Source organism: Drosophila arizonae, chromosome 2, assembly GCF_054131065.1.
Source record: "Drosophila arizonae isolate 15081-1271.41 chromosome 2, UAZ_ARI_1.0, whole genome shotgun sequence".
In the NCBI taxonomy this organism is placed as follows: Eukaryota; Metazoa; Arthropoda; class Insecta; order Diptera; family Drosophilidae; genus Drosophila; species Drosophila arizonae.
The window spans coordinates 5,796,436-5,824,289 of NC_142922.1; the positions used below are offsets into that span (position 1 = coordinate 5,796,436).

The 27,854-nt window shown below is 42.0% G+C and overlaps 7 protein-coding genes across 8 annotated transcripts in view; 1 reads left to right on the forward strand and 6 right to left on the reverse strand.

The window, feature by feature from the left end:
• Bicra (BRD4 interacting chromatin remodeling complex associated protein) overlaps window positions 1-14,189 on the reverse strand; it is a 52,794-nt gene extending 38,605 nt beyond the window's left edge. For both annotated transcript variants that reach the window (XM_018005620.2, XM_089472930.1), the window contains exon 1: window positions 12,939-14,189. In XM_018005620.2, coding sequence (XP_017861109.1) covers window positions 12,939-12,969 — 31 coding nt within the window. In that variant the 5' untranslated portion in view covers window positions 12,970-14,189. The remainder of the gene's footprint in view (window positions 1-12,938) is intronic.
• Window positions 14,190-14,482: 293 nt separating this feature from the next.
• Cul5 (cullin 5) lies at window positions 14,483-18,322 on the forward strand. The gene is made up of 6 exons (XM_018005422.2): window positions 14,483-16,210; window positions 16,403-16,523; window positions 16,596-16,953; window positions 17,026-17,204; window positions 17,266-17,415; window positions 17,481-18,322. The coding sequence occupies exons 1-6, from the start codon at window positions 14,652-14,654 to the stop codon at window positions 17,616-17,618; spliced, it is 2,505 nt and encodes an 834-aa protein (XP_017860911.1). The 5' UTR covers window positions 14,483-14,651; the 3' UTR covers window positions 17,619-18,322.
• Window positions 18,323-18,641: 319 nt separating this feature from the next.
• Sirt7 (sirtuin 7) lies at window positions 18,642-22,037 on the reverse strand. Its single transcript, XM_018005437.2, has 2 exons — window positions 21,611-22,037; window positions 18,642-21,439 (listed from the first exon to the last, which is right to left on the reverse strand). The coding sequence occupies exons 1-2, from the start codon at window positions 21,776-21,778 to the stop codon at window positions 19,148-19,150; spliced, it is 2,460 nt and encodes an 819-aa protein (XP_017860926.1). The 5' UTR covers window positions 21,779-22,037; the 3' UTR covers window positions 18,642-19,147.
• Window positions 22,038-22,276: 239 nt separating this feature from the next.
• Window positions 22,277-23,657, reverse strand: LOC108612606 (venom protease). Its single transcript, XM_089473158.1, has 4 exons — window positions 23,367-23,657; window positions 23,030-23,306; window positions 22,658-22,973; window positions 22,277-22,590 (listed from the first exon to the last, which is right to left on the reverse strand). Exons 1-4 carry the CDS (start codon window positions 23,446-23,448, stop codon window positions 22,318-22,320), a joined length of 948 nt encoding a protein of 315 aa, XP_089329284.1. The 5' UTR covers window positions 23,449-23,657; the 3' UTR covers window positions 22,277-22,317.
• A 70-nt stretch (window positions 23,658-23,727) lies between these two features.
• Window positions 23,728-25,125, reverse strand: LOC108612597 (venom protease-like). The gene is made up of 3 exons (XM_018005537.2): window positions 24,842-25,125; window positions 24,483-24,753; window positions 23,728-24,417 (listed from the first exon to the last, which is right to left on the reverse strand). Exons 1-3 carry the CDS (start codon window positions 24,969-24,971, stop codon window positions 23,832-23,834), a joined length of 987 nt encoding a protein of 328 aa, XP_017861026.1. The 5' UTR covers window positions 24,972-25,125; the 3' UTR covers window positions 23,728-23,831.
• A 20-nt stretch (window positions 25,126-25,145) lies between these two features.
• LOC108612614 (venom protease-like) lies at window positions 25,146-26,442 on the reverse strand. The gene is made up of 3 exons (XM_018005563.2): window positions 26,301-26,442; window positions 25,970-26,240; window positions 25,146-25,902 (listed from the first exon to the last, which is right to left on the reverse strand). The coding sequence occupies exons 1-3, from the start codon at window positions 26,392-26,394 to the stop codon at window positions 25,317-25,319; spliced, it is 951 nt and encodes a 316-aa protein (XP_017861052.1). The 5' UTR covers window positions 26,395-26,442; the 3' UTR covers window positions 25,146-25,316.
• A 57-nt stretch (window positions 26,443-26,499) lies between these two features.
• Window positions 26,500-27,835, reverse strand: LOC108612620 (putative dimethyladenosine transferase). Its single transcript, XM_018005575.2, has 3 exons — window positions 27,675-27,835; window positions 26,904-27,616; window positions 26,500-26,837 (listed from the first exon to the last, which is right to left on the reverse strand). Exons 1-3 carry the CDS (start codon window positions 27,730-27,732, stop codon window positions 26,688-26,690), a joined length of 921 nt encoding a protein of 306 aa, XP_017861064.1. The 5' UTR covers window positions 27,733-27,835; the 3' UTR covers window positions 26,500-26,687.
• Between the last annotated feature and the right edge of the window lie 19 nt (window positions 27,836-27,854).

Genomic DNA, 27,854 nt, shown 5'->3' on the forward strand with positions numbered 1-27,854 from the left:
ATGGCTGTTTGCTAGCGTTATTTTTGCTGTTGCTGTTATATTTGGAGCGGGTTCTTTTGGGTCTTTTGGGTTCTGCGCTGTTGACCAGCAACAGCCAAGAGAGAGAGAGAGAGACACAGAGAGGGAGAGGAAGAGAGAGCTCGGTCTGTCGGTTGTTGGTTTGGTTTTGATTGCTTTGTGTCGTTGAGTTCTTAGCGGAGCGTCTTCCGACTCACCCCCTCTCTCACTCACTCTCTCTCAAACTCTATCTCGTTCTATATATATGAATGTATGTCTATATTAATATTTGTGTGTGTTCGTGTGCCTGTGCATGAGATGGCCTTTTGCTTGCGACGAACGAAGGAAATTAGTTTTAATCTACTTCCGCTCTGGTTTCTGTTGCTTGTCTTAGCCAACTTTCTGGCTAATGCGTGTCTCTCTATTTGTTGTGGTATTTAAAAATGCGTTATAAATAAATAAACAGCCCGCAACGTGGCTAATCCCATTACGTCACTTGTACACTGTGATCATTCGAAAGCCTCTTTTTGAATGCGTCCCACGGCATTCGAGTTAATTAGACATGTTAATACCTGACTCATGGCTGTTTGCTGACACGGCTGACCGTTAAGAACTTTGTATAAGCCGTAAATAAAAAATGACTAAAAGGGCCCTTAGCACATAAATTGATGGAGTAAGTATGCTGCTACAATTGAATTAGTATTATTTGCCTTACCAGCCATTGAAGCAGACTGAAGCCTATGCCCAAATGAATTATTGATGTCTTAGAAGGATAATTATATTTACCTGAAATGAGAAAAGATGAAGTACTTTAATTTTAATTGAAAAATATTTATTGGTAAATGATAAAAAGGGGTAAATGTAAATTGAATAATTATATATCAAATGCAAACAATCAATAGACGAATATTTCATCTAATCTGTCGAGTTCACATCTCACATATAAATTGAACCTTCACTTGGTCTCATTGTAGCAATTTCCGCTATTTAATTCTCACTAGTTGCCAATATACAGCTAATTCTAATAATAGTGTTAAACAGAAATAATTTCAAGTTCAATGTAAACGTTATTCGTTCAAGTAATTGAAGATCCGACTTTACTCTAGCACTTCGAAGCCCTGCATTGCCCGAGGCAGAAGGGAATAGCGAAAAAAAAATTATCCGAAATGCGAATTCCCACATTTAATGTGAGATAATTTCGCGCCTCAACTGATCATGAAAAGCGTCCGACAGACAATTGCCTGCAGACGGGCCCAGGTAGACAACCAGTTAAGTTGAGTTGGGCTGAGCTGAGTGAGTTGAGTTCACGTTTAGATACTAACCAAAGTGAAGCAAATTACCATTTTAGACGCGCTTCAACGGCGCCCAAGTAAAAGGTAGCCGGAGGTAGCTGGCTCCAGTCAGAGGCAAGCCAAGTCCACGTAAGACAGAGATCAAAGATCAAAAGCGAACGAGACGGGCATAAGCGAGAGCAAGGAATGCAGCTGAGCAGAGTTTAAGATATATCATATCCCTTCCTTAGCTTGACTTGACTCTCCTCCTGCTCTTCTTCTGCTGCTTCTCCTTTTTTTGTTTTTATCCGTACATTGACTTTTGCACAGCAAGAGCAAAGAATTAAATGCACACATTTGTAGTTATTCTAAAATAAATATTTGATTATGCCTGGCAGCACTTCAAATTCCTACGAAACTAATGTGAAACAAATATTTAAGTCTTATAGACATATGTGTGAGTGTGTGTGTGTGCTGTTAGACAGCATCTGACTACGACTAATGATTGAAACTCAACTCTGTGGGCGTTGCATTTACGACATGCCAACAGCAGCAGCAGCAGCAGCAATTGAATTACTTGCAGCATCACGCAAATCAAAGGAGATGTAATCGGATTTTCACCAACAATCACACGCACCTGGCAAAGCTATTGGGAGCTGGAGTTACCGTTTATGAAACCGTAGAGCATGTATAGACAATAGAATTACAAATGCTGCACGAACTAGTCGCAAAAGCTGATTTATTTAAGCGTACAACACGTTCTTGCCAATTGAATACACTGCCTCCTGTCATGACAACCTGCACAAGGATTTAAGTGGGTGCCAGTCATGGTTGCCAGGACGACGCCAGCAGCTTTGCCCAGGCGTCGAATTGAATTCATTACTGCAAAAAGAAACACACATTTTTAAGCCTCAATACAGTGGACGAAAAAAGAAAGGGGTTTCTGGTTCGTTAGAAAAAAAAATTATTCAACAATATTTCGTAATGCAAAATATAAAATAATAAAAATTACTAGCCTCAAACAAATAAAAAAAAAAAAATTAATTAAAACTTTTCACTGATTTTTGCATGAAAATTTACTGAAATGTTTTGTAAATTTTAAATCAACTGAAAAGTGCCAACGTTGAAACACCTGTAATTAAAGCTCTTAAATGGAATGACAAATAAATAAAATATCTAGTTAAAGCAAAAATTCTAGCAAAAATTCAAATTAACAATTGAAAGACATTGATATTGAATCAATTTCGCATGTATTTCTGTAAAAAGCAGAGCTAATAATAAATATATATATAAACAATTTATATATACATATTTAATCATAATCATAATTGAACAACATCAGAAATGGAAAATACGAATATTGAATATGCCAGCAAAATGAGTTTTCAACTTTTATATAACCCATAGTTCACGAAACCACTCAAGCTATTTATTATTTATTTGTATTTTTGCACAGTGTATGCAACACGTATTTTTAACTCGATGGCCAACCGAGTGCACAGCAATTATGGCAGACTAAAGCTGGCATAAACAACCTGGACAAAGCCAGACACTCACGCTGACACACACACACACGCACACAAACACACATGTGCACTGGTATATGAGAAGAAGCGAAGCGAACTCAAAAGGAAGACAACAAACTGTATGATGCAGGCAGCTAAGCTAGAATCAGCAGCAGCAGCAGCAACAGTAAGCAGAAGCAGCAAGCAGAAGCCATTGACAGCTGATGGACCAGCCACAATGGCAACAACAACAACAACAAGGACAACAACGACAACAATATCAAAAGAGGAGCTCAAAAACAACGTTGCTGATGATGCTGCTGATGATGGCTTAAACAATGGCCTCCGAGGGCCAAACACAAAATGCACTCGAGCACACCAGCATCACTGCTGCTTGATAGTGTATCTGTATGTATGTGTTTGTGTGTGTGTGTGTGGTGAGTCTGTGTATATCTTGCAGATACATTTCGACAACAGGTAATAGCTGGTAGCTGCTGTGCGTCCAAAATAGCCAAATGCTCGAAAATTGGCCCAGCAAAAGATGAAGCGCTAGCGTTTCGCAAAATACATTTTTTGCAGCTGCTAACTGCCTGCGCGTGAGTGTGTGTATGTGTGTGTGTATGAGAGATAGAGGTTATGTGTTTGTATTCTCGTAGAGTATCCTGTGACAGCTCTTAAACGAGTGTTATCCTTTTGGCGAAGCCAGGCCAGGTTCGTGTTGCCCCCGTCCACCGTCTGTTTGCCATTTTTTTCCATTTTGTCAATAAGCTTCGATTCGCTTTTGTGCATTTAGTTCGGTTCATTGTTCTCAATCGAACCGCTCAACAGATACAACTCACCTCACAAATATACATATATAAATATATATTTATGTATATGTATATTTATCTATACTTAAATCCCTCTCTCTCTCTCTCTCTCTCACACACAATGTGCAGGTATTGTTTAGATTACATGAACAACAGCTGCGTTTACCCCCGCCTCAAGATGCCCTCGTCGGACAACTTTACGACTGATTGTGTTTCCCTTTTTGTAATCATTAACCGACCATTACACGTTCTTGTATCTTGAAGGTTGCCAAGCTACGCAGTGCCGGCAGCTGGTGTCTGCTCTCTGGGCTCTGTGTTCTGTCGAGCTGTCGTTTTGTCGTTCTGTCTCGCTGCAGACAGTCCCATTGTCTTTTGCCTGATTATGGATTAGCCATCAGAGATTTTGCCGCTTCGAATTTTGAATGTGGGATGCACTGATCAATTAAATTCCAGGTAATTACTAATGCACTCAAACTATTCAGGAACCAGGTAATCCTATTATAGTAGGATATTTAAGAGCATTCATTATTTGTTGACTATCAATTAGGGAAATAAAGCACACAGTTTTGTTGTTAGCTAAGTGAACACTTGAATTATTGCAGTGCAATTCTTCAATAAACAAATTGACTAACAAGAAATAATAATTAATCAAATAGCTAGAGCTACAATGAACTCAACAATCTGGATATCTACTATTTATTTTATGTAAACTCAAAGTTCTATCTACATACGAGTGTGAACAATCAATGAAAAAACTTCACGCAGACATTTGATTAAAATCATTCCAGTCAAGACTATCGTTGGCAACATTCTCTTGCCCATCAATCACTCGCTTTCAATTGGCATCACCGAGTTCAATATTCAGTGTCAACTTGACTAAAAGTCCGTATCGAAAGTCAAAGATAAATCCAAAGTAACAGACACATCAATAACACAATACGCCAAAGGGAAAACTTTCGACTCCCACATACAAATTAAAAACTTTTCGAAGGGAAAACAAAACGGGGCAACAGCCAACACCCGCACACCAAAATAACTGTGGTTAACTTGCCAGACAGACAACAACAACGACAACAACAACAGCAACAGCTTTATAGCTAAAACCAAACAAAAAGAATCAAAAAGAGGAACCCCAAGAAAGAAGAGCTCTCTCTAAGGATACAGATACCACAGTGCAGGCCTGGAAACTTGAGTGCAAAACAAACTGACCTCAAGGATTGCTTGTAGTTTTGGTTTTATGCCTGAGTGCCGCCAATTATCCACAAGCCTTTGCCTTCGCCTTCGCTTTCGCATTTATCCCCGCTGCACTGGCAAAACGTTTGGCTGTGCGGAACGAAAGTTGACACCAAGCTCGACACTCAATTGGATTATGTGATGAGCCGACAGTGCCGGCGGTCAGTAATGCGACTGCCAAGTGTGCGCAACAAAGGCAAATAAAACACTTGCAATATAAAATTGTATGCCAGTACATATAGACTCTATATGAATATGTATACGCTTATGAATATAATTCATGCATGTCATCTACCGTCTGTTCCCTGGAGCGAACTCGGCTCAAGGGCTATGCAAATGCCTTCAGGCCCCACACTGTTTCGTGTATGGGCAAACTAGTCTGCTGCACAGCCAAAAAAGTTCTGAACAAACTTTCAGCACTCTTCCGGCTGTCAAAGGTCATGAAATTCGCGCCGTTTGACCCCCTTTTGAGCTCTGGATTATGAGTGCTTACGCCCTCTAATACATTGCATTAATTTCAAACATATCCTAAAGGCAATTTCAATCAACATGTCAGCATTTGAATGCCAACCCCCCAACAAATTCAATTGAATCTAAGCAAGCCGCCATTGAACCAGGCTGACAGAGTAAAGAAGTGCCAAAATCCAACCAGAAGCACATATGCACACACTTCAGGCAAAAGCTTCATTATGATCATCAACTTCATTAGCATTGTTGGAAAAACGCGGCTGAAACCATCGAAGCCACTTGTGTAAATGTTTACCACGAATTTATAATGAAGCTTCTCAAAAAAGAAATATGAAGAAAACCTGGCAAAATACACAAATGATAACAACTAGATACTCTAACAAATTCTAAGTATTTGAAGGTAGATAAACTGAAATGTGAAATAAAGAAAAGAATGTGAATAGCCAAAAGAAACTCTAAGCAATTAATGTTAAGAATGAAATAATTGAATAAATTAATGCATAATTGCATAAATGAAGTGACAATTTTAAGTAAAAGCTGCTTAATTGAAAGCAAGTTGAAAGCTCTCTCTCATAGCAATGATGCTCAGAGTGAGTGTATATTGAAGTCAATTCACAGTGGACGAGCATTGCCAAGCGTAGCAGAAGCCGAAAAACAAACCTGACAAAACAAACCCAAATGCAGCGAATTGTTTTATGATAACCCATGGGGGAATTGCCAAGTATATACATTGATGTATGTATGTTATTCCAAAGGATCCATTTAGCTGCCGTATTACATGCAAAGTTATGCGAAATGCGTTTACGCGTAAAATTTCGCTTAATCTAGAACAGAATGAGGAACAGCAACGCCTAAGGACTCAACAACAATGTGCCCATTAGCCCAAATACTCAAGCCAGTTTACGTGTCGAGGTTAATGCGAATGTCAAGTGCCATAGCCATGGATGATTTCTATATATATATATATTATATTTATATATATATATATATATATGTGTATGTGTGTGTGGAACAGCAGGCAGCAGTTAAACATAAGCTGAATGCATGGATCAGGGTGCGCTCGAGTGTTATAAGTTCCCCTTGTCATAGTCTGCAGTAATTGTAATCGTAATATGTACTAATACCCGGCCAACTGCTCGCAAGCCATTGTGTCGTGGAGAGTTTCAAGTATGTGCCATGTGTAGGAAATACATGTGGTCGAACAAGACCAGCAACAGGAAACAGGCCACAGCAAATAGCATTGCAGTTGATACTCTAGTTGTTGTTGTTGTTGTTGCTGTCGCTGTTGCTGCTGTTGTTGTTGCTGCCGCAGCGGCTGTTTCTATGGCATTTGAAGCGATTTTTTCGAGTTGATTGCCAGACATCAATAATTATAATCGTTATTTCCGCTCGAAATATTTTGCAGTGCATTCACATATTGTTCATTGCATTCAATAGAATGATACTCTACTAAATTTGAGCACAACTAGTAAGAAGCATTAGCTTTTATTTTATTTATTAATTTTTTTAAAATATTCATCGTGGATTATTAATGATTTTATAATTGTTAAACTGATCTACTTACAATGCAACTGACATCATGGCCATACAAAAAAGTGGTTTCATTAAAATATCAACAAGAAATCAACAAAAATTTTACTTATAGTTATGCAGCAGCAATTAAGTATTAAAATTGCACAAAGAAACAAAAAAAAAAAAAAAAAAGAAACAGCAAAGAACAAGTTTAGATTTGACAATTAACTAAGGCAAGTCAAGGTGGCCAGGCGTAATTAAGTTACTATATAATTGGCATTGCAGTTATTTTATTTAGACTTAAAGTTATAGCCATCATTCTAAATATATGTAAATCCGAATCAGCTTATGGCATTTTCTTCCACACACAAATAGTAATTAAAGTTTTTTTTTATTTTTTAATTTTCTTTTCATATTTTTTGTTTTGTAGTAAAAATCAATAAAGTCAAATACGTAAAGTTTCAATTATGGCAGTCACATTAATCTTAATTATGCAGTGCGCACCACAAGCTTCGGTGTTTGAACACAAAAACAAAATGTGACGACAAGAGCATTGCAGCAACAGCAGCAGCAACAGCGTTGCCAGATATCAAAAATGCTAAAAATCAACCCGAATCCATTATTTACTTCACTGTTTTTTTGCCATACGGTTTTCACATTTGTACAAGCCAGAAATTAATCAGAGTGCGCGCCCTCGCGCCACGAAACGGACATATACAACATATGCGAAATATGCAACAGCAGACAAGGACGGGAAACGACGATGATGATGATGGTGCTGATGGAATGGAATGGGACAGAGCCAGGATGCTCGCAGGACGTTGTTGAGAGTTTGCGCGCCAGCACAAAAACCTGTACACAAATTATCTATAATAAATATGCAAAACTTTTTATGCGTGTGAGTGTATGCGCGTCTATGTATGTGTGTGTGTGTGTGTGCCCACAACGAGAAAAGGGTTGAATTCGAGCATCAAGTAGAATACGGCAGGAACAGAAGGTTGCGGCAACGACATGTCGAAAATCAAAAACTCCCGACGACAAACTCTCCAGAGAGCAACAGAACAAACGGCTGCTGAAAACGCACGATGGCCGCCCGATGGCAGGACATGCGTTCGTCCTGCACCCGAACAAGTTAGTTTGCGTTCCATGGGCCTCATTGTTGTGTCACTGCCACTGCTCAGATCAAGCCGGAATAACCCTTAATGAAAATGGCAACACAACTGTTACCAAAATCGATTAAATAAACGTGTGCAATAGACTTGGACAAACACACACACACACACACACATGCACGCTCACACACACACATGACCACAGAGTCAAAAACCGCATCCGTTGACGCCATATTGTTGTAGCTGGAAAGGGGCTAATGCGGGTGGCAGCGGGCCAGTTTTAGTCTAATATAATTTATGCCCAACCTGTACAGGCATCGGAAGCTGCTCGAAACAGAGCAGAGAATTGGGAATTGGCAACCAGCAGACAAACAAACACAGAAATAAACAGCAAGTGCCATGAATATATGTATATGGCAGATGATTCAAAAGATTTACAAGCTGCCAGATTGTTTATTTTCATGAAATATGGCAAGGCTAATTTGTTTCTCAGTTTCATTTTCTTATTCGCTTAATTTGATGTTTTTTTTTTTTTTCTGGGTTTGTGTGCCGCATTTCATAGAGAAATCTGTGCATGCCCATGCAAGTCCGATTGCACAGATGCAGCAAGGAGTCGTGCAAGCAAGAGCAAATGGAATCAAAGGAAACCGAGCTGCACCCAAAGACAACTCTCGCGCTTCGCATTGTTATTGGCGTTAATTTTTGCTGTCATTCGGTTACAGTTACCGTTACCGCTGCTGCTTGAACCAAAAGCAATTTCCTGAGAGAGCGCACGTTGCGCTCAAAATATTTGATGTCGTCGTCATCGTCGCGGGTCGTTGTCGTCGGCGTCGGCGTCGGCATCGGCGTTAGCTGGCATCGTCTTTACCCATTCCGGGACGCGATTCGCTCGATTCGCCTCGATTTTTTAATAGATAGATACACATCGCCGCCCACCATCCAGAAAGCGAGCCAGCCACCAGCCGCCAGCCGCCAGCCGACCAAAGCAACCACTTTGATGCCAGCGATTAACCCCCAAAAAGTGTAAACTTTTAATGGACACACACATACGCACACGCACACGCACACGCACACGTACATGAGTCCACACATACAGAGAGCGCAATACATTCTTACAGCAGCCACAAAGATTCCTATATTTTCAATGAGAAAACTTTTTAGACTTCGAATCAAAACAATTGCAACAAAGCCGAATAACAAAAGAGCTTAACAAGAAACGAGACAACGGTAGAGGAAAATTTGAGAGGGAAAAGGCACAAAGGCCATCGAAGGAAAGCAAATGCAATAACTGAGTTGTACCTTAGCGCCTCACTTGTAGCTCAGCAATTACCTTTGAACTATGACTACTTGACTTTGAAGATATTTCAAATTGTAATACAAATATAACCGAAATATTATTACTTACTTGCAGCTATTATTATATTCTATTTATTAAATTATTAAATCAGAATAAACACCATTAATACAAATTACGTTCTATGATAAGCCCAAGGCGCGAAATCCCACTAATCAAGAGCGCAAAAATAAAAACAAAAACAAGAGAGCGAGCACTTTGACTCAAAGAGAGAGGGAGAGTGAGAGAGAGAGCGAGAGCAGCCTTGGTTTTCTGATTGCGCTCTCTCATAAAAAGTTTCTAGACGACTTCAAGCTGATAAGCCAAATGCTGAAGTACGTTCGCATAAAAAAAACTGTTCTATTTTTATAATTCAATGCAAGCCAAAATCGACATAGCCTAATAAGCAAATGCTTGACTTATTATGAGCAGTAATAAAAATTATAATTTGCATCGTTATCAATAAAAAATATTAACATATTCTTATGAATATGATGATATTGTATTTTTTAGCGCATAAATAAATATTTAGATTAGTATCATTATCAGTCTGTGTGATGAAATCATAGGAATATTAAAAACTTGTGATTAATGCCTGTTAAATGCTGCACGTTATCTATCTGATGACTAAGCTATGTCAGTGATAACCATTACAGTCTTAGGTAAATTATTTCACATGAAATTTTGAAGAACGCAATGAGGATTAAATGAAATTATTAAATTAAAAATATAAATAAATAAAATGTTAGTTCCATATAGTCGCTTGATATAATTAGAGATGAAAAGTTCCATTTATGGACAACTTACGATTAGCAAGTGATATTATCCATACTAATGAACAGATGAAATTATGTATTATTGCCAGGTGAAAACTCTTAGCCATAAAATGTTTTCCATCAAAATTCTATTCACAATTCTCGTAGATCGAAAAATATATAAAAAATGGTGTTGTATAAATATAAAATACAAATTATATGAACACCAATGAATAGATACAGTTATAAAATGTTATTCACAATTACTATTCCCTATTCAAGTTGCTTTAAATGTGTTGTTTGTATACAATGCTATAAAACAAATTGAGGCACTAACAAAAACAATTATTTTCGTTTATCTTTCAATCGATAAATGTCCATAACGCGCTTATCAGATAGCACAAGACTCTAAACGTTTTGTTCCACGTCCTTGAATAGCTCTATGAACATATAAATAAATACAAATATATGAAAATGATGTGACCAAAACTTTTGTTTATATACCAATAACAAATTGATTATGAACAATGATCTGTCAGTTGCTAATAGACAATGTGTCTAATAGCGCGGAAAATCGATTTAGAATTTTAAGCACTTGTAATGAGCTTTAGACACGCTTCGACAACGAAAAACCCCCACATAGTCGCAGCAGTCAAATAAACTAATTTAACTGTAGCAAATCAATGACAATATTTGAATATTTTAATCCGCTTATATTTGCCTGTAATATACAGATTTACAGCAACAACAAGTGTGAGCGCTTTCATCGAGAGTGACCAACTTGCAGATACCCTGGCTGTATTTAGGGTGACTCAATAGGAAACTTAATAAAAAGTAATACCTATTGCCTAGATGCCTGTAGTGCACACAGATTAACAGAGCAAATCCTGTTCAGAAAGGACTACCAAGTCATGCATGATCAAGAATATATATATTCTACAGGGTATCTTTTCTATAGTTGCTGCTAATTTAAAACCTTGAAAGAGAATATTATAAATTCACAACAAATAAAATCAATGTACCTTGCAACCCATTGGCACCTGGGTGACATGGCTAGACCTGGCTATAGCTGCAGCTGTTGCATCGCGTGCCAACAATTTATTAACGCTTTTATTTCATCTATTTACATCTATTGCTTAAATAAATGATGAGCTTGCGCCAAGTGCAAGGTATGAACCCTTAAGCTCTTAAAAATGCATACAATTCGCGTCGCAGTTTATGTGTTTTTATTATTATTTATAATTTATGCAATTTCGGTGGCGTATTAGCGCAGTCTGTTGCCTTGTTTGTTGTTGCTGTTGTTGTTTTTGTGTGGTTGCAAGCAGGCAAACAGAGCGCGTTTTATTCATTCAATTTGCTGGCACGTTTTGCATTACACGCGACAACCCTGACCTACAAAATCCAAACATAACAACAACAAAACCAACTCGACTGCCTGCCCCTAGTTGTTACTGTTGTTGTTCTTGTTGTTATTATTATTATCATCATTGTTGTTGTTGTTTCTGTAGCTACTTTGCATTGAGAACGGTTTGTGAGCTGGGCGCTGGCGCTTAGTCGCGTGAACATTGAATTTTATAAATAAATTAACAGGTTAATGCATTTCGCCGGGCATGTGGGCGTTACCATATTAATCAAGGTAGCTTGTTTTATACAATAGTTATTATTAAGCAAGTGTAAAGCAATGAGCATGCCATATTTATAAACTTATAAAAAACATGAAATGAAAAAGTATTTCAGATGATATCTAACTGGCGAAATGACAATCGCGTGGTCAATAAAGTCCCATATTTACAAATGTAATCATTTATTGTAAGAGCTTTCACTATATAAGTCAAATATGTATTATAACACATAATTATAAAAAAAAAATCTTTACAAAATTTTACTTTATTCAACTATTTATTTGCATGTTGAGCTCAGTTAATTGCAATTTACTCGCACATTGTTTACATTGCTTAACATAATTACAGCTATAATTGGTCATAATGGCACGTGGCTAAGTTGTCTTATGAGTTGACCCTATACCGGCTAAATTCCAACAGACAAGTGAAAATTGAAGCCAACAGCTAAATGCGCGTCGAAAACGGATGTTCATGCAGCACGACAACAAAAAGATACAAATGTATCTCAACAGCAGCATGAGTGTTTTTTAGCTCATGTTATTTTATTTCTTTTTCATTTTTTCTCTCTTCTTTCGCGTTGCTTTCTCAGGCTTTTGGGTCACATTTACATTTACAAAATGTTGCAACGATCGCGAAACTTTCTCTTTTTTTTTTTTTTTTTTTTTGGAAGGGTTTTTTTTATTTATCATATCATATCATCGCATCGAAACAAAGGCGACGCTAAAATCATCTAAATAAATTCATATTGCCAAAACGAACGCGCGTCATTCCGATCAGCGTTTGTGTCTCTCAACGGAAAATTTGTTACCTCAAAAGGTAGACATAGAAATTCACCATTCACCACAACGAACACAAACAAACAGAAGAAGAAACAGAAAGGGGGAATGAAAGATTCACTGCTCGGTCGGTTAGTACATTTGGCTTTGTATCCCAACAGTTTTGGCGTTTTGTTGCTATTGCTTGTTTTCACAGTTGTTGCTGCCTCTGTTGTTTGCTGCTGCTACAGCAACACCAACACCAGCAGCAGCAGCAACAACGTGCAGCAAGATTGACAGCTCAGAGCAGCTGCGCTGCGCAGCATTTTCAGAGCAGCGAGAGCAATTTATTTTTAGCAGCAGCAACAGCGAGAGCAGCACAACGAGAGACCTCTCCAAAAGACACAGAGAGACACAACGATAACGACAAAGAGAGAGGATAAGAATGAGAGCGAGAGCGAGAGTATGCGCGCAAAGTGCACGTATGCAGGCCGCCTGATGCTGAGTAAATGAAATGAAATGCTAATTACAATAGGTAAGGGCAATTTCTTTTTTTTTATTCTCACCTGGTCGATCCAATGACTGTCTGCGACTCATTGGCAAAAATTTATGCGCCTTGTTTTATGCTTCGGGATACAGACAATTGCGGTTTAAAAATGAACAAAATTTAATTGATTCATTTGTGTTGATGTTGGTTGTCTTGTTGTTGTTGTTGCACGGTTGTTGATATTGCTTTAGACTTTATTAACTTATACAGCTTATTTAATTCTATACACTGAAAACACACTCGCACGCACACAGAGACATATACAAATTCACATTTTATTGCATCGACTGTTGAACATACTTTCTTTTCATATAGCATTTGCGCGCAACAAGAAACGTGGGCTGAACTGATGTAAATATATGAAACGTTGTTTTATTTATGTATGTATTTATGTATGCAGCTTGGCGCAGCGGTTGGACGCCAGCGGCATAAGCGACTGTAATTGCTGTGTGCTGTTTTGATTATTATTATTATTATTATTGTTGTAGCTGCTGGTTGCTTTTGCTTTTGCTATGTATTTTATTTGTTTGAAAACAACACGGAACACATGAACACACGAGACATATAAACACACTCATTTACGTACACACACATACACACACACTCACACTCGCGCGTCACGTCAATGAACGCAGCAGCTCGTTGTTGTTGTTGGTTTTGATGTCGTCGTCACCGTAGGAATCACGAAATAACGCTTTTTACGCATATTTCTCAATGAATTTATTCACTTGTGCATGTAACAGTTGTTTATTTACATTTGTGCACTATTTTTGGAAATTTAATACACCGATATTTTGCATTTCTTTTTTCAATTTTATTTGTTACGCACGCACGAGCGTCTATACGAGCCATATGACGAGACCCGCCGACGAACAAAGGGAAAATGCTGAATGTGAAAAATGTCAAACATTTGAGAGCGAGCAGACTTTGGGTCTGCGACGTGTAAGTCGCGTGCGAGTAAGCGGGATAGCTAGATGTGTGTTTTGTTAAACACTATTGTCGTCTCACTCGCGCGCCCTTTTTTGTAGTAGAGAAGAAAAACACCAAAACGAAACGAGAGATTTACGAAATTCACAAAACATGCCACCAATATTTTGTTGCTTATATACAATTGTTATGCCGCTGATTTTCTTCATTGCACTTTGTTTTCAGCATTTGCTGGCTTATAATTATTTTGCCTTAGCGGTAATATTAACAATCTCGTTGCAAAGATTTCCCGCACTTTTCCATACACGCAGTGCAGCACTTGGCACTTAATCTACGCTTTTTATCTGTGTGCGTGAAAGCATTTTGCAGCTGCTCCATATGACATTCACAACGAGACGTTGCCAGACTGCCGAAATGATGTCATGCAGTGTTTGACCATTTCGATATATAACTATTTGTTATTGCATATTTACCACAAATTATTCGATATGACTAGTTTGTATAATATAAAACGATGTATTGAGAATATAGTTCATACCTATACATATTTCTATCATTTATACGATTAAAAAATTATGTTGAATAACAGCTGTGCAGAGTTATCGTTATGTTATAGATCTGTCATCAACTGTTATCGCACTTTCACAAAAACAAATCGATTTAGAGGTACTATCGGCCGCGTATAGGCGGAGGAAATAGCGTTTCTTTTGATCACAATATTTTTTTTTTATTTGATTCCATAATTAAACGCAAAAAGGTGAAGTAGAGCGTAGCCACGAACAAAGGAACTGTGACCTCAAACAGAATGCTGCGGGCGATAGGCAAACGGGACAGAGACATATTTGACGAAGTATGGCCTGAGAAAAGAAAAATTGTGCTTAAGCTGCTGCGTCAGGAAACGGTATCCCAGCTCGAATGGCAGGAGCTCTTCTTTGGTGTGCACTTCGTGTGCCTATGGGACGAAAAGGGTGCTGCCAAAATATACGAAGGCCTCCAGCAAGACATTGTCGAATTTATTGTTCAGGCCCAATCCAAGGTGCAAGCGCAACGGGGCGAACAGGCGCTTTTAGCCACCTACATTGTGGAATGGCGTAAATTCTTCACACAGTCCAATTACCTGCCGCTGCCATTTCGACAGTTAGAGCAGTCGCCGCAGGTGAAGCCCGCGTCCAGTTCCAGCTCCACATCGTCGTCGGCTATCGGTGGCGGCGGAGCATCCACTTCGAATGCCGCTGCCTTGATCAGCAGTCAAGTACCCTCAAGCAGTTCCTCGGCCAAGCCCTCAACATCGTCGGCAGCAACGGGTGGTGCGTCCACCAGTGCTGGCGGCGCCAGCAATTCGGCTGGTGGATCCAGCTCCAAGAAGAGTCCCACCGAGGACAGTCCAGTTCGCAAGTTAATGTTAGACTCATGGAACAAGCATATCTTTCATGACATCAAGGATCGGCTACAGGAGTCCGCCATGAAGATTGTGCATGCCGAACGCAATGGCGATGCCTATGATGCTCAACTGGTAGTCGGAGTTCGTGAGAGCTATGTGAATCTGTCGTCGAATGCCGAGGACAAACTGGAAATTTATCGCGAGTACTTTGAAAAGGCGTATTTGAAGGCCACCGCCGATTTCTATCGGCTCAAGTCCGCCGAGCAGCAGCAGGAGAACGGTGTGCTGGCCTACATGAAGTACGCAGATGCGAAGCTGCGCGAGGAGGAAGTGCGCGCTAAGCGTTACCTAGAGCCGAGCAGCTTCAACATATTGACATGCCGCCTGGTCAAGGTGCTAATTGTGGATCATCTCAATTCGATTATAGCCGAGTGCCCAGCGCTCATACGCGACTACGAGACGGAGCGTCTGAATCTCATGTTTCGTCTGCTCGATCGTGTGATGGATGGCGAGGGGGTCGAGGCAATGATGGGTGATCTACAGCGACACATTAAATCCGCTGGCCTGGCCGACATGCAGTCCGCCTCGGAGATAATCACCCAGGACTCGGAGAAGTATGTGGAACGGCTGTTGGAGCTCTTCAACAGATTCAGCGACCTGGTGCGCAACGCCTTCAACGATGATCCGCGCTTTCTCACTGCCCGAGACATCGCCTTCAAAATGGTGGTCAACGACACCAGTGTGTTCAAAATGGAGCTGCCCACGAGCATTGCCAATCGCGGCGTCAAGTACACAGCGCCCGAGAGCAAGTGCCCCGAGCTGCTTGCCAACTACTGTGACATGCTGCTCCGTCGGACGCCGCTCAGCAAACGGCTCACCAGCGAGCAGATCGACGCACGTTTGCGGGATGTGCTGCTCGTGCTAAAGTATGTCAACAACAAGGACGTCTTTATGCGCTATCATAAGGTCCATTTGACGAGGCGGTAAGTCAAAGCAACAGATTCTTGATAATAGATGCTTAGCTATAGATAAGTGCTCCATTAATATGCCATTACTCCGATAACTTATGGGTTCATTGAACTTTTTATATTGCTACTGATAGCCAAACATTCATGAAAAACATTTAATATACAAATAACAATAATAATCAATAACAATTATCTCCTTTGCTTTAGCCTAATCCTGGGCACAAGTGCAGATAGTGAAAAGGAAGAGGATATCGTTGAGTGGCTGCGTGAAGTGGGGATGCCTGCGGATTATGTCAACCGACTGGCGCGCATGTTCCAGGACATTAAAGTAAGTAGCCCAAACACCATGCTACATGACTACTTAAACTAATCGGTATTCTAATCCACATAATAAAACTAGGTCAGCGAGGACTTAAATACTCAATTCCGTAACTCTATAAGTCGGCATGATGCCATCAATATTAAAATACTCAACGCTGGGGCGTGGGCGCGATGCTCGGAGCGCGTTTCAGTGTCGCTGCCCATCGAACTGGAAGACTATATACCTGATGTGGAGGAGTTTTACAAGAAAAAGCATTCCGGCCGTAAGCTGCAATGGTATCATCACATGAGCAATGGCACCATCACGTTCGTCAACAATTTCGGGCGCTACGATCTCGATGTCACAACATTTCAAATGGCTGTGCTCTTTGCCTGGAATCAGCGGCAACACGATAAGATCTCCTATGAGAATCTACGTCTGGCCACCGAGCTGCCCGGTTAGAAAACTTATTGGAATTGTAATTGAAAGCACAAATAACTACTCTAATTTTGTATTTATTTGAGAACAGATCCCGAGCTACGTCGCACTCTTTGGTCGCTGGTCGCCTTTCCCAAAATCAAAAAGCAAATCTTACTTATGGAACCAATTGCCATTAGTTCGCCCAAAGATTTTGCTGAGAACACAATGTTCTATATCAATCAGGAATTTGCAATTGTCAAGAATGGTAAATCCCAGCGTCGCGGCAAGGTGAGCTAAACATTTCCTAGAACACTCCGAATCACTAAAACAACTTGTGCTTGACCCACAGCTAAATCTAATTGGTCGCTTGCAATTGAGCACGGAGCGCTCGCAACAGGAGGACAATCAGTCCATTGTGCAGCTACGAATATTGCGCACCCAGGAGGCAATCATTAAGATCATGAAGGTGCGCAAACGCATGAACAATGCGGCGCTGCAGGTGAGCTCTCGACTCAATATTGAAATAAAGTAATATATACTCAATAATTGATCATCTGATTGCAGGCTGAACTGATTGATATACTGAAGAATATGTTCCTTCCGTCGAAGAAGATGATTAAGGAGCAGCTGGAATGGCTGATCGAACACAAGTATATGAGACGCGACGACGATGATATCAACATGTTTATTTATGTGGCCTAACTGTGATGGCCTTTGCGTCCTTGCCTAGTAACCATTTCCATATCCAAACCAACCCCCAAACACAGCCAACCTAATGTTTATACACACATGATCTTCAAATTTTTAATTGGTGGCAAGCTTTAAGCTTGCGCTCATTCTCTTTCTATTTATCTCATTCAATCCCCATTCTCTTAGGATGCCTATTTGTTTAGTTGACTCTGCGTCCTGGGCAGAATTTTCAAAATTGAACAAATTGCTTTTTCCTGTTTGTATTTTGTTTTGTGTAAACGCGTAACTATATTTTATATTGGCCTATTGGCTGCTTGGTTAATCGTCTTAGGTATAATATGTACTGTACGTAGTCGGCCCCTGATAATTAGTACGATGAGCGTTAATCTATAAACAGAAAAACATTGATTTTGCTGTTTTCCACATATGTGTAGCCCTTGTTTATATATTGTGCTTTATTTTGTAAAGTCTCGTTATACACGGCGAACCCGCACTCAACCACATCTAACCTCCAATACCCATGCACCCCGCACCCCGCACCCCTTCACACGATTGGTTGATTGGGTTTGACTGTAGATCAAATATAATCGATCGCTTCAAAGACACAGACACATACGAAGGCAAAACTAAAAATAGAATAGCAATATTATATGTTTAAGCTAATAAAATTATAAAGCATATAAATGGTATTTTAAATAAATTAAGTTTCAACACAAGACACTACATCTTCGGGGTAAATAAAACATATTGCATTCAAAAATGTTGGACAAAAAAAAAAAGAATTTCTTTTTCAATTCTATTAATTTAGGGCAAAATTTGTCGTGTCGGATTCAAAATTCAAAATTGAGGAATACGATTTCAATTTCTGTTCCTAATATACGATCCTTACAATCAGTAATTCCCAAAACTCCGAGAGATAACTTAGAAAACGAATCCATTTTTCAAAGTGAATTTCCAGATAATAAACAATTATTGAAGCAGACTCAATGTCTGCTGATTGACAGCTCTCTGGGAACCCCTTCTGAAACATGTAAATTTCGTAATATTTTGCATTTTATTGTTGCCATATATTTAGATCAATATAGCTTAAAACTTGATTCGCAAACCTTATAAAAACAAAAAGTAGTATTCAATTTCATTTACAGCGAATTTGTACAAAAAAAGTTTTTATTTTTGATGAACGTAAAAAGACGAAACGAGACTAAATGCATGCAATATTTAACAAATGAAAGAGCGAAATATAAATAGATATAAAATGACAAATTTACATAGACTCCTGCACTTGCAATCGCGACACTTAAAACTAAATTGGACCAAGGACTGCACGACTACATGACAGACAAAATAAAATACTTGATTTGCTTTTTAAAAAATGTAAAACCTACCTAGACGAATACCTAATGCGAGTGGCACTACGAGCTATGAACCGATACAACTCTAGATCTATATATACCATATATATATAGCTAACCTTAAATACTTTGCTTATGCTTAGTTAACAGCTACTGGACTATGCTCGAATACTATTGAAGCGACTGCGTCTATCTGCGCTTGCGGCCCTTCTTGTAGCCCTTGCCATACCAGCCGGCCTGGGTGCGGGCCAGCTTGCGTGGGAAGCTGTGGCTCAGTTGCAGCCGGCGCTTGGCCGTCTCGGCGGCGGCTATGTGCGCCAGCGATATATTCTCGTCGTAGTCGTCGTCATCGTCGCTGGTCGGACAGCACTCGCAGACGACAAAGCGGCCGCTGCGCGCTCGCTTCTTGTGCTTGCGCTGGTTGAGATGCCAGCGGCGATAGAACTGGCACTCCAGCTCCGCATACCGATCGAAGCAGAACTCACAGCTGGCGGCAGAGCGATTCATGGCGAAATTGGGCACCACTTGCGAGTTCCAAATGTTGAGATCTGATGGGGGCGGTATCAAAATGCTGTGCAGGCCCGAGTAGGCATATTTCGCATCGTACCAGCTGGGCAGTTGACGCAGGAGCTCGTTATCGCTGTGGCATCGCAGCAAATCCATTTGTGCCATGGCAAACTGCTCGTTCTCCTCTTCCTTCTCCTGCTCCTCCTCATCCTCCTCCACTTCTCTGTCGTCCTCGTCCCCGTCATCGTCGTTCTCCGTTGTCGACTCGGCGGAACAGGTGGCGCTATCACTCTGCAAGTTGAGCGTCTGCAGCGACGGCGGCAACACGAGCTGCGTCTGCATCAGGGGCTGCACGAAAGGCGTGTATAGCGGTGCACCAATTGGCACCAACGGCGGCAGCTGCACTGGTGGTAAGCTGGGCTCCAGCCGCAGCTCTACGGGCAACAGACACATTCCCGGATAGATGTTCACGTCCGTGTACGGCTTCTGTATGGCGACTAGTTTGGGCAGCTCCATGAGACCGTTCTTGTGCTGATGGCCATTTTTGGCTTCACTGGGCACCTCCACTTCGGGCTTCGGCTCCACTTTGGGCTCCACTTCCGCTTTGATGTTCGTGATTTCCACATTAGCTTCAACCAACGCCTCCTCGACTTTCGTCTCTTGCTTCAGTTCGCAGAGCGTCAACGCTTCCGTCTCCGTTTCCGTTTCAGTCTTCACTTTGATATCCAGCTCCGATTCGGTTTTCAGCTGCAGTCCATTTGTCGGCTTGGTCTCGTCGGCACTATCGTTTGGCGGTGGTGCATACTTTTGCCGCATCTCCAGATTGGTCTTAACACGCCGTCCATTTTTGATAGGCGTCCGTATGCGCGGACCCCTGCCAATGGGCAGTTCGCTGTAGCTATCGCCGGAAATAGTCGAGTCCTGCGTCTCCTCGGTGGTGGTTGTACAGGATTGTGTATCGCCCGCCTCCTCCTCGTCGGCATTCTTGAGCAACGGCTGTGTCAGGGTGTGCAGCTCTTCGGGCATCAGAAGCGTTGCATGCGCGAATATGGGATCCTTCTCCTTGCTGTAGACGGGCACCGTTATGTTCAGCAGACGCATCAGCTGCGCCATGACGTTGTCGCACTTGCCATTGATCTTGATGCTGGCTATGCTGTCCTTGGGCGTCCACTGCAGATTCACCACACATATCTTGGCGCGCTGCCGCTGCGGCTTGTCCATCTGCCAGAGCCAGGTGTATTTCTTCAGCACCTTCAGACTAGAGCCCAAACAGAGTATCACGTCCGCCCGCTCCGCGTGATGCGTGGCTCCGTCCCAGTTCAGCGGCCACTTCACATTGCCGCGCTCGCCAAAGTGCACGATGGTATCGTAGAGCGGCTCCGAGCACCTGTGGCACAGCCGATGTGTCTTATGGCAGTAGCGGGCCGTCATCTCTGTCACATCGAACTGGCGCCAGTAGATCGCGTTCGGCTTGCAGTGCTTGCACACCTCTACATACATGTTGCCATGTATCTCGGAGAGCGACTGGCGCGGCAGGCCGGAGCGCAGGTGCAGACCGTCGCAATTCTGCGACACGACGTGCTGCAGCAGACGACGTCGATGCAGTTCGTAGAGCGCCATGTGAGTGAAGGTGGGATTGGCGCTGGAAAGATCGTGTTCTCCAATGTCTTTGCCCTTCTGCAGCAACGTCCAGATGCCCTTGCTGCCGCGGTAGTCGGGTATCAGAGCAGCAGTGCTAATGCCGGCGCCTGTGTAACAGATTAAATGCTTTGCCTGCGATATGATATTGGCCAGCTGCTCGACCTTTGCCTCAATAACGTGCGGCTCGTCCTCCTTCTCGACGATACGCTCCTTGTATATCTCTATGCGCTCCTTCCGTTTTTTCGTCGCTTTCACAATATCCGGATGCTTGTCCAGAAACTGACGATCCTCGTTGGTGCGCAGCGAGTCGCATTTGCGTAAAATTAGCGAAACCTACACAAAATTCATATATTAATATTAATGCCGGATCAATAATGCAATAAAATCAAGCAAACAGTACGTACAAAGCACACTATCACAAATACATATACGCTAGTCACAAGTAACGAGTGTGAGTGTTTACGCACACATACACACACACTTCTGCACATGTTCGTTAATTACCTTTCGCATCGCATCCTTTCGTCGCCGTTTCTCATTATCTTTTTTCGCCGGATTCACTTTGGCTCGCGTCTTATATGACTGAGTGGAATCAGACGTGATTGGCTGCAGTTCGTCCGGCTCCATGTTTGTGCTTAAACTATTAGATTTTGGACTCAACTCGACATACATGTGTATGAATGTGCGTCGCAAACGCACTTTAAAAAGGGAAAGGAATTGACGCGCAGCGCAGTTGCAGCACTTTGACGGCTAGCAGCACATTAACTTTTTGCTATAATACTTGATTATTTACATTTTATTTGTTGCACTTTTTTTTGATTCCTTGGCGCGTGCTATTTTTGTTGTCTTACCACAACTTTAACAAATGTACTTTTTTTCTTTTTTTTTTTGTAAACAACAATAGTGATGGGCGATATATTTATGTATTCTATTCATAGATATTTTAAAGTATTCAGTAACGAGTACAGTACTTTTAAGATACTGTGATCGAAAATAATTATTATAATCTGCATATACATTTCTTTTATTATATTTGTTAATTTTAGCAGGTTTTATATTAAAATAAATGTAGTTAGTCAAATACACCGTGTTAAAATTAGTTAATTCACTGTTCTTTCCAAGTTGCCGAACCTTGCCAGATCGTCAAAAAATAACCATTCAAATTTAAAATATTCTGTGGTTAATTACTGTTTATAATTATTGTGAATATACTAAAAGTTTGCCATAATATGTGTAATCCAATCCAAATAGTAGTACACGCGCGTATAAATACTGGGAATTCTCGGTGTACCGCAGGCAATACCCGCTGACGTAATGCCCATCACATGGTACATACACGGATACTCCTTGTGGTAAACAAGAATAGGTCCACCGGAATCTCCACTACAAGTATCCATTGCTCTCGAAGAGCCCACGCACATTTGTGTGGCCGGCTCGAATCCTCGTGGATAGTCATCGCTTTTTCCAATAACGCGGCGACATACCTTGTACATATATTAAAATGTATAATTAACGTATAATTAAAGTGGGGAATATTGTATTAAATCTTACATCATCTGCAATATAATTGAGCTTGACCTTCAGCAGCTTTGCCGAAGATTTGCTTGCGAAGTTAGTGCTGCCCCAGCCGACGGCTATAAACGAAGGCATATTTTGGCCACTCTCGAAGGGCAGGCACGCCGGATGTTTGTATCGATCGAATTGAACGCGTTCGGCCAGCTTAACCATGCCAATGTCATTATAGAGCGCTGGACTGATAAACTGCGGATGTCGGTAGTAATTGGCCACAGCATAGTTTCTGGGCGATGCGTCCTCTTGGTCATTCTCGAAATCCAAGTCACCCAAACGAACCACGTTCAGCTCTCCCCTAAACAAATTTCATGCGCTTAGAGTCACGTGCACGTTGTTGACTCAATTACTCACTGTTCTGACTCAAAGCAATGGGCGGCAGTCAGTACGAATCTGTCGCTAATCAGCGTGCCGCCGCAGAACCATTCGATCTTTGCCCGCTCCCACTCGCTGCGGTGTCCAAGCCGTGCCACATGCGGAAACTCCTTGGGATCGGCAGGCTGACCGCCCACAATCAGGGGCGTGTAGCTGAGACAATTGTCAATCGTCTCGTACATGACGGGCGCATTGGGGAAGAGAAAACTGTAACCAATCTGCTCCTCGAAGACGGACTTCTTGTAGCTAGTACAGGCTATCGATGGGAGAGACTCTGGGATGAATGCGCTCTGTGCAGATTTGTAATTTGACTTACTTCTGACAATGTCGTTTATTTGCCCGAAAATCAGGTGAATTGGCAGCAGTGCCAAAAGAAGATGCGCCCACCTGAGCCACATTCTCGAGTTCAATTTGTTTATCAAATACACAATGCGCACGTTGTTGACCGGTTTGACGACAACAAACGCCTCGAGCTTGGCAAAGCCCTCAACAGCCGCTTGTGCTCTCTCTCTCTCTCTCTCTCTCTCTCTCTTGGTCGCGCTGGACTGGTTTACAGTTGACTAGCACCCGCGCAGTCGGCTGAACTCGGACTGATCAGAGATCAGCTGTTTCAGCTGTAGTCTACACTCAAGAGTGAGGCAGAGGCAGCAGCATCAGCAGATACTTATAGAGTATGATTGACAGCAAGCTCGTTTTTTTTTAATTATTGACTAAAGACTGCAGTTTGCACATTAATTATTCAAATTATTAATTAATAAGGTTCTCAGAAATCCCGGCTCTCTCATGAAATATTCGCCATCTCCTGCTTGATCCAATCCAAGTAACTATGCACCCGCGTATACAGACTCGGCACATTGGGTGTGCCGCAGCCAATGCCCAACGAGGTGATGCCCATGACATGGTACATGCACGGATATTCCTCATGATAGACCAACAGCGGACCGCCCGAGTCACCGTTGCACGTGTCCTTGGAGCGAGCGGAACCAACGCATAATTGTGTCGTCGCATTGTAGCCGCTGGGCAGCTCCTCGACATCGTCGGCCGCCAGGCAGTTGTTGCGGAAGCCATTGAGCTTCACTTTTCTCAGCTTGCTCGAGGGCTCACCGGCAAATGTGGTCTGACCCCAGCCGGCGGCAATGAAGCTCTCATAGCGATCGCCATCATTGAAGGGCAGGCAAGCGGGATGCTTGTAAACACTGAAACGCACACCACGATCCAGTTCGACCAGCGCTATGTCATTGTACAGCACTGGGTACTTGAAGTCGGGATGCTCTGTGGTGTTCCGCACGCCAAAGTCCTCGGGCTGCGCATCATCCTGCTCGCTATCAAAGTCCAGCTCACCCAGGCGCACCACATTGATAGCGCCGCTGCAATGGAATTGGATAGATGAATTGATGAAGCAGCCCATCGAACCAGCTGAGCACCCGCTCACCTTTCCGAATAGAGACAATGGGCTGCAGTGAGCACCAACCGATTGCTTATCAAGGTGCCGCCACAGAACCAATTGGTAACATTGTTGTCATCGCGATTGCCCAAGCGCGCCATATGAGGAAATTCCTTGGGATCGGCAGGTGTTCCGTCGACTATCAGCGGCGTGTAGCTGTGGCACGTGTCCAAGGTCTTATAGGAGATCGGCGCATTTGGGAACAGAAAACTGTAGCCATCCTGCTGGTCAAAGACGCTCTTCTTGTACAGAGAACAAGCTGTCCCAGAGTAAGCAAGAGAGAGAGGGAGAGAGAGACGCTCGTCAAATACTAGATATGCTACGAGTATAGTTTTCTATAGACTTACAGCTGACTATCTCTGCATCTTGAGCAGCTATCAGTCGCTCCGAAAAGTTGCAGCTGAGCAGCAGTAGCATCAACAGGCATATTGGACTCCATGGAATGACGCTATTTAAACAATTTGAAATCCCCATCATTAACGCCCAGCCGCTAATCACAACCGACGTCGAGCTGGGCGCACAAACAACTGCGAGTCGAATGTGAAGCGCTGAGCGCTCGGAACTGAGATAATCTTAGATGTGTATGTATTTGTGTATAAATCAATATGTGAGTACAGATTTGATGATAAGATGAGAATCTTGTTTCCAGCATTGTTTATACAAATATTTATTGTATGTTTGTATGTATGTATGTGATCTGTGCCTACATGACATACGTAGTTTCTTTTCCTGCTTATTGGCAACTTAATGCATGCAATATATATAACATATAAAATATATAACTATATAAAGTATAATTTCTTGAAGAAGATGCTCTACTATTTAACTGCTCTTGGCCATCTCCTGCCTAATCCAGTCCAAGTAGTAGTGCACCCGCGTATAGATGCTGGGCATGTTTGGGGTCTCACAGCCAATGCCGGATGATGTGATGCCCATGACGTGATACATGCATGGATAGTCGTCATGGTAGTTCAATACCGGACCGCCAGAGTCGCCGTTGCAGGTGTCCTTCAGCTCGGCTGAGCCAATGCACAGCATGGTGCTCACATTGTACCCATTGGGCAGTTCGTCCAGATCCGTGGTGGTCAGACATCTAGTGCCAAAATTCGTAAGCTTCACTTTCAGCAGTTTGGTCGATTCGCGGCCCGCGAATCGCTTGTGACCCCAACCAATGGCAATGAAATTTTCACTGCGATCGCCATCAACGAAGGGCAGGCAGGCCGGATGTTTGTAAACACTGAACTTCACAGCTCGATCCAGCTGCAGCAGGGCAATATCATGGTAAAGCATCGGATATTTATAGCCCGGATACTCAATTATCTTCTGCACGGCAAAGTCCTCTGGTTCTGCATCATCCAGGTCGCTGGCGAAGTCCAATTCACCCAACCGCACCACATTTACTGCGCCGCTGCAATGGCAACCACATATTATTATTAAAATTATTATTTCTATTTCATTTAGCTCGCATTGCTCACTTCTCCGAGTCGAGGCAATGCGCTGCCGTTAGTACTAGGAGATGGCTTATCAAGGTGCCGCCGCAGAACCAATTGGTATTGTTTTTCTCATTGCGATTGCCAAGACGCGCCATTGGGGGAAATTCCTTGGGCTCGGCGGGTGTTCCACCGACTATCAGCGGTCGTGATCCATGGCACGAATCAATAATTTCCCAGCGAACGGGGGCATTAGCGAAGAAGAAACTAATCGCAACTCGTTCCTCGAATACGTCGCGCTTAACCTGAGTGCAAGCTGCAGATGATAATTAGTGATTAGATTCATGCGTTAATAATGTAAGTTTTCAATATTTACTCTGTTTCGCCAATGCATCCGGATCTTGGCACAATACGAACGCTACCTGTAGCGTAGCGAACAGCAGTAAACGAGCTACGCTCACCTGCGGCATTGCGGAGCTCTGAACTGGATTTCAAAGAGGTTCGCGCCCGACTGATCGATACGAATCGACTAACTTGATTAACAAGCTAAAAATTAAGCCGGCATCAAAAACATCTCTCTCTCTCTGTCTCTCTCTCAATCTCCTCACGTATTGTCGAAAAAACTGTATTTACAATCCATTAGGCATAAGCTTACAAAATGATCTTACATTTGGGTACTAACATTTTACTGTATGCGAACATACATTAATTAAATTAAACAAGAATTCTTAAGATAATTAAGCAAAGTTTAATTCACATTGCTTTAGTTAAAGTGTATGCCAGCCGAATTGAATGCCAGCAATAGGCGCATAAACTCATCGATGTCCATAGAACGCGCGCGGGACCCACTAACGCCCAGTTCCTCCAGTATGCCCATGACCTTCTCCTGCATATTAAAATTTTCTTCAATTGGCTAAAATGGCGAAAGGTATGAAATATAAGTACATCAATCAGTTATATGGCAAATTTCCGTAAATACCTCATTCCTCAATGATCGATATAATTTGTAATTCTTTTCGAGCATTTCCATCACAGAGTTCACTTTGAATGTAGCCGCCAGAGTTTTGTTTTTGCGCAGGAAAGCAATGCGAGTTAGGCCATCCCATTCGGTAAAGTTGATAGGCGGTGGGGGATTCTTCGGTTCCAGACGCACCACGCTCGACTCGACCTTGGGTGGCGGTTTGAAATTGTTTTTGCCGACTTTCATTAGCATGTCCACTCGGGCCAATAGCTGTGTATTTATGCTCAACCGGCAGTAGAGCTTGTCACCTGGCTTCGCAACTAGGCGCTGTGCGAATTCACGCTGGAACATTAACACAGCACAGCGAAAAAGTGGGCGATGCAGCAATAGCTTGAAGATCAGTGGCGAACTGATCTGGTAGGGCACATTAGCAATGCACAGGTCAAAGAAGGGTAGGTCTGCTTTCAGAAAATCTCCGATAAGCACCTGTAGTTTTGGCTGCATAGGTGTGCCCTGGACACGTTTCTGCAGCTCGGCGGCCAAACGTGTGTCAATTTCGCAGGCAATTACCTTTTTGGCGCGCTCCAGCATACGCACAGTCATGTTGCCTGTGCCAGGACCGATTTCCAGTACAACATCGGTCGCTCGCAGGGCCGCTTTCTCCAACATAGTCGTTATAACCAACGGATTTTTTAATATATGCTGACCAAAATCCTTATTAAACACAATGCCTACAAAGCAGTTGGCAATATAATTATTACGAAATTTATTGCATATAAATTGAATTACCTTGCTTTTGCACCTCATTATGTATGCGAGTTTTCTTCTCTGTTTTTACTTTTGGCATGTTTAATTTGTAAATTAACTGAAAATACTCAGTCCCTGTTGCTGCGGCGCAAATTTGTTTTGCTTCGTCTGCTTTGCTCGTTATATTTGGGTGCCATGTGCACAGCTCAGAGTTGCATTTGT

Bases quoted from the DNA above. Each gene is read 5' to 3' on its own strand.
- Sirt7 (XM_018005437.2), bottom strand. From the start codon at position 21,778: ATGTATGTCGAGTTGAGTCCAAAATCTAATAGTTTAAGCACAAACATG. The intron at 21,440-21,610 runs GTAATTAACGAA...AATTTTGTGTAG, and splicing joins GAAAGGATGCGATGCGAAAG to GTTTCGCTAATTTTACGCAA.
- LOC108612620 (XM_018005575.2), bottom strand. From the start codon at position 27,732: ATGCCAAAAGTAAAAACAGAGAAGAAAACTCGCATACATAATGAGGTG. The intron at 27,617-27,674 runs GTAATTCAATTT...ACTGCTTTGTAG, and splicing joins TAATGAGGTGCAAAAGCAAG to GCATTGTGTTTAATAAGGAT. The intron at 26,838-26,903 runs GTATTTACGGAA...TCGCCATTTTAG, and splicing joins ATCGATCATTGAGGAATGAG to CCAATTGAAGAAAATTTTAA.
- LOC108612597 (XM_018005537.2), bottom strand. From the start codon at position 24,971: ATGATGGGGATTTCAAATTGTTTAAATAGCGTCATTCCATGGAGTCCA. The intron at 24,754-24,841 runs GTAAGTCTATAG...ACTCTGGGACAG, and splicing joins AGATGCAGAGATAGTCAGCT to CTTGTTCTCTGTACAAGAAG. The intron at 24,418-24,482 runs GTGAGCGGGTGC...ATTCCATTGCAG, and splicing joins CATTGTCTCTATTCGGAAAG to CGGCGCTATCAATGTGGTGC.
- Cul5 (XM_018005422.2), top strand. From the start codon at position 14,652: ATGCTGCGGGCGATAGGCAAACGGGACAGAGACATATTTGACGAAGTA. The intron at 16,211-16,402 runs GTAAGTCAAAGC...CCTTTGCTTTAG, and splicing joins AAGGTCCATTTGACGAGGCG to CCTAATCCTGGGCACAAGTG. The intron at 17,416-17,480 runs GTGAGCTCTCGA...ATCTGATTGCAG, and splicing joins TGAACAATGCGGCGCTGCAG to GCTGAACTGATTGATATACT.
- LOC108612614 (XM_018005563.2), bottom strand. From the start codon at position 26,394: ATGCCGCAGGTGAGCGTAGCTCGTTTACTGCTGTTCGCTACGCTACAG. The intron at 26,241-26,300 runs GTAAATATTGAA...TATCATCTGCAG, and splicing joins GGATGCATTGGCGAAACAGA to CTTGCACTCAGGTTAAGCGC. The intron at 25,903-25,969 runs GTGAGCAATGCG...TTGCCATTGCAG, and splicing joins CATTGCCTCGACTCGGAGAA to CGGCGCAGTAAATGTGGTGC.
- LOC108612606 (XM_089473158.1), bottom strand. From the start codon at position 23,448: ATGTGGCTCAGGTGGGCGCATCTTCTTTTGGCACTGCTGCCAATTCAC. The intron at 23,307-23,366 runs GTAAGTCAAATT...TCCCATCGATAG, and splicing joins AATAAACGACATTGTCAGAA to CCTGTACTAGCTACAAGAAG. The intron at 22,591-22,657 runs GTAAGATTTAAT...TATATGTACAAG, and splicing joins TCAATTATATTGCAGATGAT to GTATGTCGCCGCGTTATTGG.